The sequence below is a fragment of the Struthio camelus genome, chromosome 2 (genome assembly GCF_040807025.1).
Source record: "Struthio camelus isolate bStrCam1 chromosome 2, bStrCam1.hap1, whole genome shotgun sequence".
Lineage (NCBI taxonomy): Eukaryota > Metazoa > Chordata > Aves > Struthioniformes > Struthionidae > Struthio > Struthio camelus.
Window position 1 is genome coordinate 19,655,036 of NC_090943.1, and position 18,822 is coordinate 19,673,857.

General features: G+C 38.7%; 1 protein-coding gene across 9 annotated transcripts in view; it reads right to left on the reverse strand.

Moving 5' to 3' along the window:
- MYO3A (myosin IIIA) overlaps positions 1–18,822 on the reverse strand; it is a 157,482-nt gene that overhangs the window by 54,504 nt on the left and 84,156 nt on the right. For all 9 annotated transcript variants that reach the window (XM_068934533.1, XM_068934537.1, XM_068934535.1 and 6 more), the window contains 9 exons: positions 15,701–15,800; positions 13,260–13,376; positions 11,391–11,495; positions 11,223–11,306; positions 9,386–9,588; positions 6,973–7,071; positions 6,755–6,869; positions 2,757–2,883; positions 1,546–1,756 (listed from right to left, as the gene is read on the reverse strand). In XM_068934533.1, the coding sequence (XP_068790634.1) occupies positions 1,546–1,756; positions 2,757–2,883; positions 6,755–6,869; positions 6,973–7,071; positions 9,386–9,588; positions 11,223–11,306; positions 11,391–11,495; positions 13,260–13,376; positions 15,701–15,800 (1,161 nt within the window). The remainder of the gene's footprint in view (positions 1–1,545; positions 1,757–2,756; positions 2,884–6,754; positions 6,870–6,972; positions 7,072–9,385; positions 9,589–11,222; positions 11,307–11,390; positions 11,496–13,259; positions 13,377–15,700; positions 15,801–18,822) is intronic.

An 18,822-nucleotide genomic window follows, 5' to 3' on the forward strand; every position in this document is an offset into this window, starting at 1 on the left:
TAATTATAGAGGATTTGCAATTTTCTTCCTAAACTAATATCTATTAGTTATTAATCTGTTGTAAAAAGCTAACTACAGTGCAGGAGCAACATGCAGTTCTTTTTGTTTCTCTTGTAATAAAATAGGCTTTACCCAATCGTACCTTCAAATTAAAGATTGCTGAAATTAAGCATTACTCCTTCATATTATTTATTTTGCAACAATTAAAATTGGTTATTTGAAAATGACAGTCTAAAGAATGAATGTATAGAACTTTTACGTGTCTAGTAACTAGTCTGAGTATTAAGTACTGGAGTGTGGTATATATTTAAACTACCAGTCAAATTCTAGAAAAGAACTACCAGTAAAAACCTAAGCTTGAAATTTTAGCCCAAGGAATTCTGAGAACTATATGATAATTGCTGCAACTTGAAAAAAATACTAATACTTTTATTTACTGTCTGAAACAAAAAATAACACAAAGATACATTTCTCTAACAAACTAAGGTTGGCATTAGCATTTTTTACAACTAAATTGAAAAAAAAGCATTTTCTACCCACAAACCCCATTTGAGCTATCTCTAAACATTTTTTTTTTTTCATAAAAAGTACAGGCTGTTAGGTACGTAGAACCTCCTTCAAGACACCTGTGAATAGCACTTGAGCCTCTTTAAGAAGCCAGTTTGAAAAATACAAGGGTTTCATTTTGGAGAGACCAAAAGTACTTACTGATTTTGATCTAAATTTTGTAATCATTTTATCTGTCTGGAATTACATTTTGTGGTGAATAAACTGCTGAAATTTGTCTGCCCAGTTCATCTCCAGACCTAATTTCAATAAACCAGCAAATACAAACTGTTTTATTACCACAAAAACAAAGCAGACTTCTAGGTTTTTGTACAGAGAACAGTTCAGGTTGAACTTTCCCCTTCCTCACCAGCACCATAAATATTCAATTTGAAAAGAGATCTGTTAGCAGCCAGAGAGGGCCCTGACCTACAGGACTTACAACACAAGCTGCATCAGTTCTTCTTTGATTAATTTGCCCAATATGGTATATCCTCATTGCTAGTATGTTTCTTGTTTCTGCGTTTAAGGGCAGGACGGACATTAACCTCAATGAATGTGTTTGGAAACCACTCTCATATATGTATTTCGTAACAGCAGCAGCAGCACAAGCAACAATGTGGGTGCAAACGAGAGCAGAATTCAGCCTGTATAACCAACAGGTGAATGTCAAGAGTTGACCCTGAGTACTATGAGTAAATAGGCAGAGAAAAAGGAAAAAGTGTTAATATGTCATTTCAATACAGTTATGCATAGTTTACAAAGGATTAGATGAGTAAACTACACATAGGAAAATACCAGATGTCTGTACTATCAATATCTACTGTACTTTCACTAAATACTATAAGTAGGATAAAAACTTCTTTTTTACATGATGTTGTCAAAAATAAAAAAGTAGCAGAGAAAAAATGGAACATTTCAGTTAATTAAAATCAATGTTCTAGTGTAAAACACATTATTCCCACAGAAATATTTTAATTATAGAAATGTTTCCTTTACCTTAAATGTTTGTCAGGCTTGAGTAAAGTATTGATGCGATTGACTATCCAGCTAAAAAGACGTCCATATAGTGCTTTGGCCATGGCATCTCGGACATCAGTTGCTTTTTCCACGGTGTTGGGACGAATAATCGTTTCTCCTCGAGTCACTACACAATGAGAGGTGAGGGCCTCTTGCAGTTCATCTGCCTGAATACACAGCAAGGAAGCACCTAACAAGTAAAGTCATAGAAACACCTCAGAGACAGATTTTTGAAGAAAAACATGCAGCACTTTGGTCAAGGTTGCAAGTACAATGTGTTACGAATAAGTACCAAACCAAAGTCTTCAGCTGTGACTAATGAGGGTGTTCACACCAAACAACTGTCAGTACCTAATTTAGACACCAGTCTTCTCCACTTCCTTTGTAGTCAATAAGAAAGTGATTCAAAGCAAAGGCTTTGTTTAGGTGTTCTGAATTGCTCTATGAAGGACGTAATTCCTCCAAATTGTCTATGGAGAAATGCTAGAGAATCTACGTGACTAGATCAGGAGCATGAAAGTTATGAGGTATGAATATTCCTCTCAGTTATAATCTATCCCTACGATCCCCTGATGTCTTTCCTTCTTCAAAAAAGGGGTGTATCTTTCCAAGTTGCACAATATTTTTCTATTTATGACAGGAAAACGTGTAAGAAGATAGCGTGAAGACTTCATTCTCTCCCCACCTGCAATGACTGAAAAAAAGAGCACTGACTTCCTTGAGTATCTTTGCTCTCTCCCCTCCTCTGCCTCCTTGCAACCTACAGTGTAAGAGATCCCTTCCAAAGAATTAGTAACCCGTATTTCAATGGGCATAGGTAGGGAGCAAGTAATGAGGTTGTGAAAAAAAAATAAAAAAAAAATTCAAAATGTTAATGAAGTTCTTCATCAAATGTTCAAAAAAATCTTGAGAAAAAATACCAAAGATTTTCTTTTCAGGCATTTCCAGTATTTTGTCATGTTTCCTGAATACCGCTAGCTGGTTAGTAAAATCAGGCACATAACATGGAAAACTGCTTCCTTTTATATTTGAATTCAGGTGGACCTATAATTAATTTAACTTCAGCATTTAATTATTCTTGCAAAATTTCCATGTGGATACAGTTTTCATTGATACCTCTCTTGCAATAGAAGACATTAGTTAATAAAACACTAGAGGAAAATAATCTTAAATCAAGAAAAAACACTTACAATTCTCAAGGGCTACTGGATTGGAAATGTTGCTCTTGTCAATCATATGTTCAGACACCACTGCACAAAATTCAATGTTACCCACATTTAAAATGGCAGCCAGAACACTGTACACACTTCCAAGTTCCTGAAAAGTATATTAAAAACATGTAACACTTAGTAGCCTGACAGATTTGTCACTTTGGTTTGTGTGACCAGCATGCTATTCTGTCGTGCGTGTTGCTTCCTGTACCTGGAACAATCACTTTCTCTCACTTGTTGTCTGCCACATGCCCACTAATTTTAGGAGTACTTTCTTCAGCAGTTATTCCCTATTCTGTACTTGGCACTAGTCTCTTTTAAGCATGATCACCCAAAGAGGGCAAGATAAACCATAGTTTAATCTCCCTTCTATACGTGTCTACAGGAGAAGATTGACATGGAATAGGGGAACCACAGAACAGTGGTAAGCATAATGCTCTTACAGGGAAGGAATTCAGAGGTTATTTATATCCACCTTGTGCTGTGTCTGCAGATGCAACCTTGACTAAAATTGCAATATCTAAATCAACAAAAATTTCAAAAACCTCCACCTAATCTTCTTGGATCATGGAAACAAAGGTGCTCCAAATGATAGCTCTGCTGCAGCTCCCACTGACATCAACAGAAAAAAGAGTTTCGCTGGGAGAAGAATGAAACTTCACATGGCTCCAATTTAGCAAAACCATTAACTCTTTAAAATGTCATTAAGGAACTGTGTACTCACTAAAGCACTTTGGCATGTACTTTTTTTAAGCATGTGCCTGGGTTCTACAGATTTCAAATGATTTAGTAGGTTCAAAAAGGGGATTCTGCCTTCAGATAAGGCTAATTCTAATCTGCACAGTAAAGTCATATATACAGTAAATGATTTTAAGTACTTATACATGATAAAATCATACTCACAATTAATGAAATAATGCTTTCATTGCAGGTTTGAACTGTGAACTTTCAGCTGTGAATTTTCATATGAATTGTGAGCATTGATCAGTATATTGGATGATCTCTAAGCATTTTCTATGGTATTTCTGTAAAGCAGGCTAGGTTTTAAGATAGGAATCTGGGATACTATATATTCTGAAGTAAACAGTAATAGTGAATTTTATAAGCAGTAGTTCCATAAGTTTTATAGTAGTTTTATAAGAAGCAGTTCTGTAAGTTTGATTGGTAGTCTATGAGGACGGACTTTTCATAATTCTACAACATTTTATCCCTAATATTTAGTAGTTTGTTGGTACAGTGCCAGGCATCATTTACTCAGATAAAATCTTTCATTGCTCTAAAAGACTTGATCTTGTTTTCAGCACTTGCAGAAGTTAATCTAGCCGTTAATGAATTAATTATTCCAGTGACAGCAAGACAAACTAGATAAGCTCACTCTAAAAAGTTACACTCTGGATAACTGGCTCACAGTTTGTCTAGGTTTTAAGCAATCATTTTCATTTTAAGCTTAGAAACACAGACGAAATGCAAAGAAATTGATAGCTTGACTTCTGCCATTATGTTGTGCAGTGCATATAGCTGCTGACATTTTTGTGCCCTTTTCCAGTGCGTGCTAAATCTGGCTTGATCTGTCTCATACCGAATGGTTTCTGCTCACCCCAGGCAGTTCTTTTCTATTAATTTTGTCATGAGGCCTGAAGTAAAATAGTGTGATTTTACGACAGAAAGTACTCACAATAGAGTTACCATTAAAGCTTGTCAGTCAGTTAAAAATAAATTTAAAGGAAAAAAACATCATTTAGGTCTGAAATTCAATTGGAGCCAGGAAGGTTTTCTATCCAAGTTTTTCTGCTGATAAAATATACGCGTATATAGAAACTTCTCTGTATACTGGGATGAATGTCAAAGCATAACGCTGCATTACTGAGCAGTTTACTTAGGGAAGAAGCACATTTTCTTACAGTATCTTTCACTGGAAAGAAATAATCTCTGCACAAACACGCTTTGATTTTTGGCAAATAGCCACCACTCCACCATGTGGACAGTATGAGTTCACCCGGAAGTGCTGGGCAGCGTTATGCAGGCACAGTCCAAGAACTCATCAGGCCGCTGCCACCATTTGGAAACAAGTCAACTAATCCTCCGCTGTTGGCTGCTGCTCTGGAAACAGGGAGAAGGCAATGCCTCCTTCACAGTTCTTGAGAGAGATTTACATGGAAAACAAAGCTAGTCCCATGCAATTGCCTGGTATCCTGTATTGGAACCTCAATGGGGAAAAAGACTTCTCCTTCACTCTTGCAGTCAATCACTCAGCCTCAGACAGGCTAATTTACCTGTGGAGAATATAAGATGGGACTAACATGGATGGGGCTCACATGTTATCAGGGTTTGCTTGTTTATGGTGCGCAACCTTGAGATTGTGAGGAGTCTATAGGCAAACGGTTTTTCACAGACTAACCACATGGTGGCTTACTGAGTTAGTCAAATGAAGACGCGTGCTAGAAACGCACATCACGGCCAGTGACCCAACTCTAACTTCAAAATGTAAGGATGGTTTCCTTCTCTTTTGGATGGACAGGACTGTTGTTGCTATCCATCAAACTAAACAAAAGAAAAGGTAACACGAACAGACTTGCTGCTTTACATAGTATTAATTAGGGCTTATCAAGGTCTTCAGTGCTGTGACAGCGCTGACATCAGCTCTGAACTGAGCAAATCCTTTCATGACAGTTGTGGAAAGGTGAAAGTACAGATGTGCAGCTGTGAATAAGCATGTAGAGAAAACAGAGATTGAACTCCACTGTTATGGTAGCTTAATGCAAAAGGAGTATGGAGGAACAGACAGTTGAATAAATCTATTCCGATAACAATTCAAAGATTTACATTGAAAGAGGCTGGGAATTTTCAACTAAAATGAGTAGTTTTCCATGAAAAGCTCCTTAGAACATACATTTTTGTCAAAGAAACCAAAAATATATGCATTCTGCAGCACTAATGCTGTATTTCGCGATACTGCATGGATCACACTCCCACTACCATTTGTGATTAATACAGTCAACGGTAAACTATATCTGTGAAGCACCACTTCTAGGAAGAGTGAACAAGTGTGCAGGATGGGTGCAAGGTTCCTTCCCCTGCATCCTAGCTCAGAATTCCAGAGGCTTGTTTTTTACTGTAATTCTACCACATACAGACTGATGAGAGGGATTCAATAGCCAGCAGAGTGATGATATGAGATCATAAAGAAAGAATGGGTTCAGGTAACGTTCTGTGTTCAGATTCACCCTAAAGGGATGTAAAAACTTCACTCAACTTCGTCCCTGAAATTGTGAAAATATACTTAACTCATCAAAACTTGGATCAACTCAGTGAATTTTTTAAACTCTTACCATGCACTTCATCTTAAAAAAGAGAAGAGGTTTATATTCACAGGTCTAAAATTGTAAGCTAACAAATAGTCACATTGTTTTCTATGCATTTAATCTGCAAAAGCCTTTTCCCCCCATTATTTAGCTATGTTGTGCTCACCAATTTCAATGTCCTGTTGACTAATACCATTCTATTAGTTTATCAGTGCCTTGATACTTTAAAAATTAAAATGCAGTAATATAAAAGTAAATTGAGTATGCAATATCCTAAAACATAAACAGTGCTAATGGAAGAAAAATAACAAAGGAGATTATTTGAATGTTTTATATAGGTTTCTCCTGAGTGAGGTACCTATTACAGTTCAAAAAGAAAAGAAAAAGGAAAGAAAGAAAGAAAGAAAGAAAGGAAGGAAAAGGAAGAAAGAAAGGAAGGGAAGGGAGGGAAGGGAGGAAAGGAGGGAGGAAAGGAGGGAGGAAAGGAGGGAGGAAAGGAGGGAGGAAAGGAGGGAGGAAAGGAGGGAGGAAAGGAGGGAGGAAAGGAGGGAGGAAAGGAGGGAGGAAAGGAGGGAGGAAAGGAGGGAGGAAAAGAGGGAGGAAAAGAGGGAGGAAAGGAGGGAGGAAAGGAGGGAGGAAAGAAAGAAAGATAGAAAAATGCTTATCAGCACTCACCTCCAGTGTGAAACCTATGACTTTGAAGCACTGTTCAATTAATTCAAACTGGGACTTATAAAAGCTATTGTTCATAAAATCTTGCACTATTCTGAAATGATCATTTTGCAGATATCTGAAAGAGTTGACAGACACAAAGTTAGAGTGCAAATGAGGTTGAAAATTCAATAACATTGCAATTCTTATTAATCAATTTATGTAAAAATAAACTGCATTACCTGGGAGGTCTATATTCTGGCAATTTATAATGTGCCAATTTTTTCTTTTCTGCAAGACCAGCATAAATATAATAAAAAATATGGAAATTTTTCTCTCCTCTGAAACAACAGAAACAACAAAGTGGGTTAGTAACATAACAATGTTACATTTACTGAAGACATAGATGCTATTATTAAATGTTATTTTAATAATAGGTAAGACTTTCATTTCATGCAAACTAACAGAGGGCTCTGAAATCAGCTGTATTTCATAAGTTCATGTGAACTGAACATCCTTTCTGTAGTATAGTGTGCTTGTTTTGAAGCTGCCCATGTGGCTGCTCTGTGCCATAAGAAGCTAAATGCCACCCTGCCTTTGATATAGTTGGTAGATGCTGGGTCAGATCTTGCATGTTGCTTTGCCCACTCTGATTAATTGGGTAGTTTAACCTGCAGATTTAAAAAAAAAAAAACAAACTTCTGCCAATGAGAGAGCTGTGCGCTCCTGATTCACTTAGTCCAACATGTTTCCTGAGTCTTTCAACCTTGAACCAGGAAAACACACGAGTAGGCATTCAGCTAAGGGCCTTATGACTCGTAAAGCTTTGCCTAAAAGTTAGGCACCCAAACCCAGGACAGAAGACTTATTTGCACACCCAAAGCTCTTGTCATCTTATGATGAACAACTAGATGTTTAGGTGGGAATTCACAACCACCACTGAACACTGAGGTATCCAAGCTGGTCACTACAAAACGGCAAAAAAGGATTCTGCTCAAACTTCTGTGTTCTGCATGAGCTTAGGTGTGTGCCCCCGTGACACTGTTACATGCTTCTGTGAAACAACTTCCGAGCCCAGTGCACTGCTCCCTGCACAGGGAGTGTTTGGTACCAACTAGGTTTACATATTTTATTGTAGACAGTCACTGGAGAGAAAATACGATTAATTCAAGGAGCAGGAGTTGATCCCCATATCTGCTCCCTCAGTGCCCTGTAACTCCTCACTATGTCCTGATGGTTTGTGGGTTTCCTTGGAAAGGTGGGAGACACAGGCTCAAAATTGCTTAGTGTGAAGTGGGCCTGGAACTTGAATCTCCCATATCCTGGGTAATTTAGTCATCAGTTTTCTGCAGAAAGTCATTCCTACCCTCCAGCTGAGTTTGGGAGTCATGTCCTCCCGAAAGAACAAAACAGACTCCCCTTGCAGCACAGGTACCAACATACCAGTTCCCTGGACTAGTGTGGCTGTACAAACCAGCAGCAAAGAGGCGAATGCAGTGTTGAACACAAACAGCCTCCAGGCGCCCTTGGAAGTTTTTGGTTCAAAGCCTTTAGCTTCCTACAGCACCCTCACACTAAAGAGCTTGGTGGCATTTTCCTGTGAATTCAGACATTAAACACCTACCTAAACAGCAACTGAGGCACCTAAACGGTTTGCTGACTTCATGTCTCAGCACGAGGCTAAATCTCAACATCAACTGACAGCAACAGAACAAACCCATGAAAAGTTATGAAAAAGTGTTATTTTAGGGAACAAGCTGGGTTTTCTTCCTGAGAAAGCAGTTTCTGTGATTATGTTCAAAGGGGGGAAAAACAGCATTTCATGAAATTGTCTCTAACTTTAAAGTTTATTAAATCATTCTAAATGATACTTAGATGTTTTTAATGTCACAAAGGTACAACAGGCAACAAGGTTATGCAGAATTAAAACAAGAGTAAAAAAGTAGAAGATCAGTAAGGGGTAAAATTTAAATAAGTGATAAAATTTCTTATCCTAAACTCTATTTCTCCTATTGTTATTACGACAGAAACAGAGTAGCTAAAATATTTTTATCTGAATGTGCTATATATTAGGATATCAAATGCATTTCAAGAATTCAAATTCACTGGAAACGTCATTTCATTTCTCACATCATTTTGCATTATGATACATAAACACATGACAGAGATGGATGTATACAGGTTCATAATACTTTTCAAATCATATTTTATTAGATGCTCCAAAACTACAACTGAGCACTTCGCAAACAAAAGCAACAGTGCTAGAGGAAACATAATGAGATTTAATCCAAGCCATGTATTAATACTAAAAGCTTAGTTCAAAATTCCGCAAAGAATTTTATAACTAAACTATTAGAAAATTTTAAATTCTTTATACATGCTGATATCCTTTTCATGCATCACACATGAATTTTATGGGATTTGTTTAAATAATGAAATAAACAACAATATTTGTTTAAATAATGATAATAAACAATGAAAAAATATGGAAGTATTTTTCAGTTAGCTTAGAGATTTATAAGCTATTCATATGTCATTAATTAGAAAAAATTCCAGTACCTTATTCATCCTTCTATTTTGTCCCAAGACAATTTCCTGCATTGTAGACCTACTCTGTAAACTCCAAATTAGGTCAAATATTGTTTTTATACTTACACTGCCTGGTGGACAACTCTGGATTTTTCAAGGAGATACTCTGAAATCTGAGCTCCAACTACAGTGCCACCACAAGTGAATTTCATTTCCAAATATTTTCCAAATCTGCTGGAATTATCATTGATTATAGTGCCTGCATTTCCAAATGCTTCTACCAGGTTATTCACTTGGAGGATCTTCTCCTGTAGAGTCCTGTTATTAGCCTAGTTATAAAAAATACATTGCTGAAAGTTATCAGTAATCATCCCAATATAGCCATTCTTAAATGTTTCTTTCCACTTACGGTCAGCACTGTGAAGTGTTACTCTTATTATGTACTTTTAAAATTCACATTTAGATCTAAGAATAAACATCAGACTTTGAGCAGGGAAAGAAAGATTGAAGGGAATTCTTCTCTTCTTTCCTGTGCCGGTGAGCAAAACCAATACAATGAAATCCTTACCTACATGTCTAGCTTGATGCATGCAACCTCTATGGGGTTACTTCGAGACCTCAAGCTGAGCATAATAAGCTTCAGCACAGAAAAGAATGAATGGGGGCATTAACTATTATTTATTTATTATTTATTCTACCACCCACCTGGCATTCTGGCAGCTTTGTTACAGTGAATGAACACCTCAAAGCATAACTCTTAGCAAGGTCAGGCACATGTCACACCTGTGGTACCTTAACTCATTGGTATACATGACTACGGTACTGCAGGTGCTGCGGCACAGGCTAACAATTCTAAATTATGCCTGTGTGAGTGTTAGATCATGTTCTTATTTTCACTGAAATTGCAAGTGCATGAACTGGATCAGAGCTAGCTTACACATGCCCACCTGAGCACCTCTCAGTAAGTAAGTAAGGAACATAAATGATTTTGCAGGGAAAAAGATTTCACCTAGTATGGACAAATGCAGTCTTTGAGTTCTCATCAATCATACTGACCAATTAATTTTTCTCTTTAGATGCTCAGGTCCCTACCTTTCCATGGATCTCAAAAAGACCTGCTCGTGCAGGTTCAAGAAGGCATCAAAATGCAATGCAATCAGTTGTTAAGGGTCTTCTTTCTCCCACTGAATGTGCCACTGTTTATATACACCTAGCGTTTAATACACCAGACTTTCACAAGCTGACCCAGATGTGGATATCCACTATACTCGTGAATAAAAAGGCACATCATCAGATCAGTCACTCCAGTGCGAACGATATGGAAAGAAAGGCATGGATATACCATGAAACCTGTCACAATATAGTAATCTGTAGAACTAATGGCTGACTGTAAGTAATAACACAGAATTATATAAGCATAGTGGCGATACCAGAGCTAATCAGTTCATGTACTTCATCATCCTGAGACGGCCAGCCTGCTTTTAGGATCCATGTTTGCATCTGCTAATTGCTGCACTGCACCATATGGATAAACCATCTTGCTTGCAGCTGATTTGGGAAACGTAAAAATGGCATTTGATTCAGCCAGTTATGTTGGTTGCTTCCCAGAACGGCCATATCCCACTGACAGCAATTTAGTTGTGGAGAGAGGTGAAAAGCTAGAAGATAATTTTATTTAGTACAGTTTGGGTAACTTGAAGACAATCAGTTAAACAAGGAACAGAATGAAGAAGTTACAGGCCTTGCTGCAATGGGTACTTCCTTACAGAAATATTTCCAAGTGAGCCTAGGTCAGGAGGGAGGAAGGGGTAGGTGGATCATCATCATGTTCCAATCTGTCCTTACAGATGTTCTTCAGAAAATATATGACAGTCTTGGCCCATTACCAATGCCCTCTCTCTACCTTCAGTCAAGTAGGCCTCAGATATCAAAGTCTCATAGGCGCATCCCCTTTGAAACGTACCTTTCCCAGGACAGTGAGCTGCTGAACCAGAAGATGGGCGCTTTGTGTCTTGCCAGCTCCACTTTCTCCAGAAATAACAATACACTGAAGAGGACAAGAGCATGAATCTGAGCTCATCACATATCTCTCAATCTAGCACAAGGAATAAATAAGACACTTGATCTTTACCTGATCCGAGTTGTATGTCACCATGGACTGATATCCTATATCAGCAACAGCAAAAATATGAGGAGGGTTGGCAGTCCGTTTGGCTCCAATATAGAGTTTGGAATGCTAAGCGTAAGAAAAATGAAAACATTACCTGTGTCCCCTTGACATCTCCTTTTGCACCACTTTATTGGATTTTGTTCTGTTTTCCAATCAGTGCACAGCATGCTGAGCTTTGTCAGAGGTGATGCTTTCCACTGGAGTATGCTGTTACTGAACTAACTATGCCATGGAGCTGTATGTATTTAGTACTAGAAGAACTACTACAAAAGAGTAAGCATGATTTCATATCGTGTCAACCCCCCCTATGCTATGAAACTCAAATAATTAGAGCAAAAATTAGTTATCAGACATAAGGCACCTACTTATAATTTCATTCTTTTTGCCCTTCATATCCTTATAGTATTTTTGCATGATATTGATGGCAAAACTTGGAGGAGATCATTCTCCAGCTGCAGTAACCGCTGAAGAGTAATGGCAAATTTAATATTACCTAAGCTTTCATATCTGTCACCTTTTGTATACTGGGGAGCAACTTCATAGAGGTTAAAGTTTTACACTGCTGCTTTTGTGAACTGTCTAATGAGATAAATAGCTATGGCTTCCCTAGTTCTCAGGAGAAAGTCCCCCCAGCTCCCACCTCTGCTCATTTGTCTCAGTGCAGAAGCTCTCCATGGGAAGTGGAGGAGGAGAAGAAATGCTCCCTCTCTCCCCCAGGCCATGCAGCCATGCAGAGCTATGTTATTGAGACTGCACGAGAACGCTCTGTGTGGCCTGGCATCTTCCTACTGGGAAGGCAGGGAAGGACATACTATTTTATTCACTGTGACCATATCTCACCTAGGCAACATTTACAAAGGGATTCTTCAGAGGATGCCTCTCTGTGGTACATAAAGGCTACACAGACCTCCCTATTTTGAGTGAAAGAATGGCATCCATTTTACTATTTTAAGACGCTCTCCAGCCATAAGATAGGATTACCTGCACAAATCTCTTGCCATGTCAGAACAACACACCATGGAGGACAAAATAAATACTCTGCTTCCTTAAAGGTCTCTCTTCAGCACCTAACATTAGAGCTACCTTCTTTTTTTTTTTTATTAACATTGATGTAAACTAGTGAGAACTCTACTTCAGTCACCTGTAAAACTAAGGTAAGCACAATAATCAAGTTCTCTTTCAGATGTGCAGTATGCTAGGATGTACCTCTTTAGCAAGCAATGTGACCAACATTTTGGGGAGTTCATGATGGACTTCACTGTTCTTTTTTGCATAACTAAGAGTATTTATGTGAGTGTGTAACGCCTTACGTTTATGTGAGTAGGTAAGATCCACCTGTATAAACATATAGATGTGTACACATGTTACTTCTGAACTAGTCGGCCTCGGCTTCCTTTACGCTTAGTGAGGTTCTAGTCAACACAGCTCATTAAGTTTAGGTGCAGTTTATCTCATCCTAAAATCAAAGCTGCAAGCAGGTAGAACAATGACCTCAAAGTTCTTTTTTCCATCCATTAATTATAATGTGTCACTAGCTCAGATGTAGCTACCTAAACTTTAGACATGCTGCAGACATGTTCTACACTGTAGACATAAACGTACCTGAGATGGACCTTTGTCGGGTGTGTCTCATCTCTAGGCTGAAATTCAGCACTCAAGTATGTGTGTCAGCACGTTACAGAAGGGACAATCATATTAGTAATTCTGTTGTTCAGAGTAAACTCAAATAAATCCTCAAGAACAATATTTCTTCATATTTAACATGAATGTTCACATTTTACCGGAAATCAATGCAAGTACAAGAAGAGAACCAAACCTAGACTTTCATACCTGTGAAGAATAGATGTCTATGTTTCGAAATGGATTGACAGCGACGAGGATGTCCCCTACATATGTGTAGATCTGATCTTTGACATAACCTTTCTGCAACTGCTCTGTTACTGTATTCTGATGGAGGAAGAATAGCAATATTGTTTCTCAAGAAAAAAGAATATTAGCAAAATGTATAAAACAGAAGAGTGAGGGGGGAGAGAGAGGAAAGATATTAATGGTCAGGAATACATACCATCTGAATCACAAATGAGTGCTACCTTCAGACTGGCATTCATAATTTCTTGTGTCCAAACTGACTTTGAACAATATATATTTACAGATCTCCAAGTAGCTACAGAAACCTTAACTAATAAATAGCATTTAATTCAACTCATCAAAGGTTTTCCTGTGATAGTCTCGTCTTAAATTCTAACTTGCGGTAACTCATCAGGCAAGAGCCACATGCTTAAATTCCTATCTGCCATTGCAGCTTCTCTAAGATTACTCGCAGTTATTATAAGTCATAGATGTTCAACTGTTTGGATCCTACCCATGTAAGTAGATAAATATGTTCCTGCATTAACAATATTAACAACCACTCTCCGTTGTGTCTGCTATTTGATGCTGCAAAGCAAGTGCTCCCTAAAACAAGGAAGAAGAGGGGACCATTAGTGGCATACCCAACCTCTTGATGTACTTTTCCTCAACCTCTTCTACATATAAAGCTGGGGTGAAATTGCCTGGTAAGCTTTCCAATCAAAACAGGCAGTAGCTCTGGCTGAAGAAATTCAGAACAGCCCTCCCATAGCAGACTATTTCGAGTTAAATATGAAAATGCTTAGGCCCTATTTCCACTGGAACAGAACCACAAGCAGCAGAGGAATACAAAAATAATTGCTTTCCCTCTACCTCCTTCACAGCGATGTGTATTGTGTTTTGCTTAATGCAGTTGGGATCGGAATGCTCATCAGCTGAAAAAGTTACATTACCTTCATAGGAAAATATAAGAACAAAACCCCCGTTTCAAGATTTCTAATGACTTGATAAATTCCTCCCTTTTTGGTTTGAACTGTATCTTGCTTTTGGCCATGAGCAGATTTACATTCACAAATTTTTTTTAGGGGAAGGTCTGCCCTTTTTAAAGTTATTTCTTGCATCTATAGCCAAAATCCTAGAAGGCTGTCTGCTTTGCTCTTCTGATGCGCCTGCTTAAACTGAAAGATTTTGAATGAGGGAGACACTTTTGCAAAGCTGTCACTTGTATGTGAATAGGGCGATAAACTGGATTGGTTTTACAAAAATACCACATAGTCAAACGATGCCTTGAGGTGGCAGGCTTCCTGAGGACTTTCCTGAGAACGCTCCACCTCTGAGGAGATGAGATATACTTCAGGCTTGTCCTGTTTTCTGGTTTCTCTCTAGCTCCACTTGTTTATCTGCTTCACGGCAGAAGATAAAAGCCAGTTCTGGGAGCTTTTCCTAATAAAAAAATGCTACTCCTAATAAAAAAAAAATGCTTAAATCTGAGCCTTGTGCAGTAAATGAAGAGTTCAGCTACTATTAGTGAAAGATTAAGCTACTATTAATAAGCTCTTGGAAGATGGAAAGTGCTCGGAGGGTTGTTAATATTACGCAGTTTACCAGGCCAAGAGCCACATTTTGTATTCTGGACTGACAAAGATGCAATATATCACAAAACTTTTACAGACAGAGAATGTGAATTATAGCCTGTACCAGTCCATGGACAGCTCAGTAGAGGAAGGATGACAGTTTGCTTACAACCACTGACGGGCTCTAAGACCTGCAGATAAAGTGCTGTGGCTTGATTCTTCTTTCTGCTTTTGAAGCATAAAGCTATAACCACAGCAGACTTCCCTCCTCCTTCATGCATGCTCCACTGCTCACAGTGGACTCCTTTTCAGACTTGGACAAACCAGTGAGATTTGTATCAGAATTTTTATTATCAACAGAAGGCACTGTTAGGTCACAAGCCTCGGCTGACATAAATTGATCTCAATGCATTTCCACAGCAAAAGGCAGAGAGAACTCAATCTATAAGACTACAAGAAGCTAGTTCAGGACAACACTAGATGTCCAAGCAACACGTGAGAAGATGCTGATTCTTGAAGCTGGACCAATTTCAAGTTAACAGATCATTGTGGACTAGATATTTAGCAGGAATAAAATCTAGTGGTATAGATGCAGCTAACCAAATGGTGCTGTAACACTGCACAGTCTGAGGCTTTAACTGCAGAGGATGTTTTAGCATTGAGTTGAAACCACTCTAGACACAGCAAATCTCATCTAAAAAGTTTGCCGTAAACTGGTAAAATGCCATTGTATACTTACACAATAAAAGTGTGACAACATAGCTGAATGTGAAAATCAACAGCCCACCAATATATTTTAGCGCTTGATCCTCCCTCTTCGGGCAAACGTGAAAAATGCAAGTTTCTTACCTCATCCAGTACTTCCAAGGTTGCTAAATCATCTACCTCTTCCTGGTTAGAAACTAGTGACTTACTGTAGTTCCCTTTCTTTGTATGAATACGTTCAAATCTACAAAAGAAAGACATACAACTTCTTGATGTAAGAAAACCCAGGGTAGATCTTGCATCTGTAAACATCTTAAAAGTAATTCAGTCAAAACACTCCAGCTTTCCACTGTTCCAAATTAAAATACATGAATATCTGAATAACAGGATAGGATAAATTTTTTTAATGTGCTACATCTGGATTTGACCACTGAAAATTCAGGCTGATCCCACAATTGATACCATGAAGAATTTTTTCATTGCACAGACTCTTGCATGATCACATCCCTGTATCAGCTGCAGGACAGGAGGTAATGCAGTACAGGGAAAAAAAGAGCAAGTTATAAAGCATAGAATAGTCAAACTCTGGCACTTGTCTAGAAAAAGAAAAATGACTTGAATCAACATTCTGGATAGGACAAAACTAGGAGTGTACAACGGCAAGAATGATGTAGACAAAGCATTCAGGATGGAATGATTTCTAGGTCAGTAAGGACAATGCTCTAAAGCCCGGCTGAGATGGTCACACTGTAGAGGTAGGTACTATAGAACCACTAGAGTATGTGAAATACATACTGACCAAGAATTTTCTTGGATTCTACAAGAAAAAAATTGTACAAAATAAGGAAACATTTCAAAACTTCAAAACCTTTTCTTATCATGATGAAACTTCAATAAAGTGTGTCTTAAAGTGAAAAATTTTTTTCTTTTAATCAAACAAAAGAATCCTATGCAGTCTTATCAAAATTAGCAAGAAAATCCCCAAAGAATCGCATTATTCTTTATGCATGAGAAAAAGCATTGCTAAAGAAGGCGAGAACAGTAGCAAAGGCAAGATTTACAATTCACATTACTTATACTTGCTTTAAGAGATGGGGGAAAATCAGGGAAAGGAAAATTGGAAGACTAACAGCAGAGTTCACAGACTAAATCAAGCTGAGATGTTCAGTAAATCATAAGCACAGAAGGACTACTAAGTAAATCAGACCTCCTGCTATGACCTTGCTCCCCCGGATACTGCATGTAGAAAGGCAGCTCTCAAATGCACATGGAGTGCATAATTTGGTAAACTGAGATAGCAGGGAGATTGTGGCGTGTGAAAAACCATCACTTTTTACCTTGACTCCAGAGAGGGGAAACTCTTTATTTGACATTTGTACATAAGGCAAGAGTAAAAGCAGACAGATGTTTTCTACCCAGGCAAAACCTTTAATATACAGTGAACAGAGGACAGCAGAAAGAGGGCAGCTGCACCAAGATGAAAAGCTGGAATGAATAATCATCACACTGACAGGGCAAGGCAAGAGTCTCCTGAACCTCCACGGTAAGATCTACTACAGAGTTTAATGGGTTGTACCTGCTCCACTAATACCACCCACTTCACAGGTGCTGCTTCAGTTCACCGATGCAGGATGCAGAAAGGGAAGCAGGCACCCACTTAGCAACAGTTAGTAATCCCCACGACTGCACTGGGACTGGAAGAAAAGAGCACAAATGATGCCCTCCCAAACTGAGTGCAATCAAGATCAGAATGATGGAAGTGCAGGCACATGTGCACTTCATATAGCATTTATTGCAACTTCTCTTGACTATAATGATCATTCCCTGGGGGTGAGAGAATGACCCGGCCTCAGCCAGGTGCCAACAGAGCAATTTCTTCCGCCCCTTGGCAGGTGCCAGGTACCACTGGAGTTTTTCCATTGTCCATATAACGCAAAAGCAGGAGGTTCACACCCACCACAACGGGCTAATTCTGCAATCCTAATTTCAAGTCACAAACAGGTAACACTTCACTGCAAGAGCCAACACTGCTCCATGCTCTTTGTGCCAACAGCCCAGCCCAGCACCCAGTGTGGAGGTTAAGCGCTCAGGACACACAATGAACAATGTGGCGCAACAGGGTCTACGTTCCTCCAGTGGAAGGGAGGGATCAAGTTTTGCCAGTTTTATCCCCAGATATTTTGCAGACCACTCTCAAATAGTCAGTCAGTCATTAGGGACCTGGACCTGCATGGGAAAGCAATCAATATCCAAACGTTGTCTCTCCTTCAGTATTTACTACAGGACAAAAAGCTAGTTGTAGATCCAGTGGCAAGGATGATGGTGAGGCTGTGACAGAGGTGAAAAGCAGCTGGAAGACTATGTAGTACAGCATCAGAGCTTTATCACTGCCTTGCAACTTACAACATGCAACTCATGGGCCTATTTCCATAAGAGCAATGTGAATAAACAAGGAAATATTTACGAAGAGAGGTCTGGGCATGTGTGTGCACAGAGGCTGCTTTTGCTCCAACAAATCCATAACTGGGTTGTAATTTGGTATGTGCTTAAATATGCTCAAGCAGAAAACACAAAGGAATGCAGGCAAGTAGCATCGAGAGGGATGGGTCTGATGTAAAGCAATTACACTTCTCCTAGGTCCCATCTATTTCTGCAATTCTTTCCCTTTCCTTCAGAACCCATTTGTACTGCAAGAGCTGTCCTCGTAGTACTACATCATTGCAATACCACTGTGAGATGGTTTTGTTAAACTAGCTGTTAAACGTTTGGTTTTATGTACCTCCAGGTTGTCTTATACAGGATGTGGCAATATTAAGTTTTAAATTAACTCTTCAGCCTTGTGTGGTCTGCTGCTCCTTGATTTGCATTTACCAGCTAACCGATGTTTTACTGCATTCAAAGCAGGGCTGCAGGCAAAATCCTAACCCTCCCACAGAAATCTCTCCCCTTTATAACCCTACTCTATTTATACTTTCATCCTTTTTAACAGGTTCACTTTAAAATTTAGATTTGGACAGTTGAAGCAAATCCTTTTTTTTCCCGCATGAAGGTCATTTTGTGTCAGAGGACGCATCTAATATCAGCGTGACTTTGAGAAGGACCTATTGACACACACAGGAGAGAAAGATGTGGCAACTGCAATATTGTTTTAAGCTCTGCTGTTCTATTTTTTCCATTGCCAAAGGAAGACCTAAAACAAGACATCTGTCAATTTATGTTTTCCATTTCTGGTGGAATTGTTACACACCAAATACACATTTTTTTAA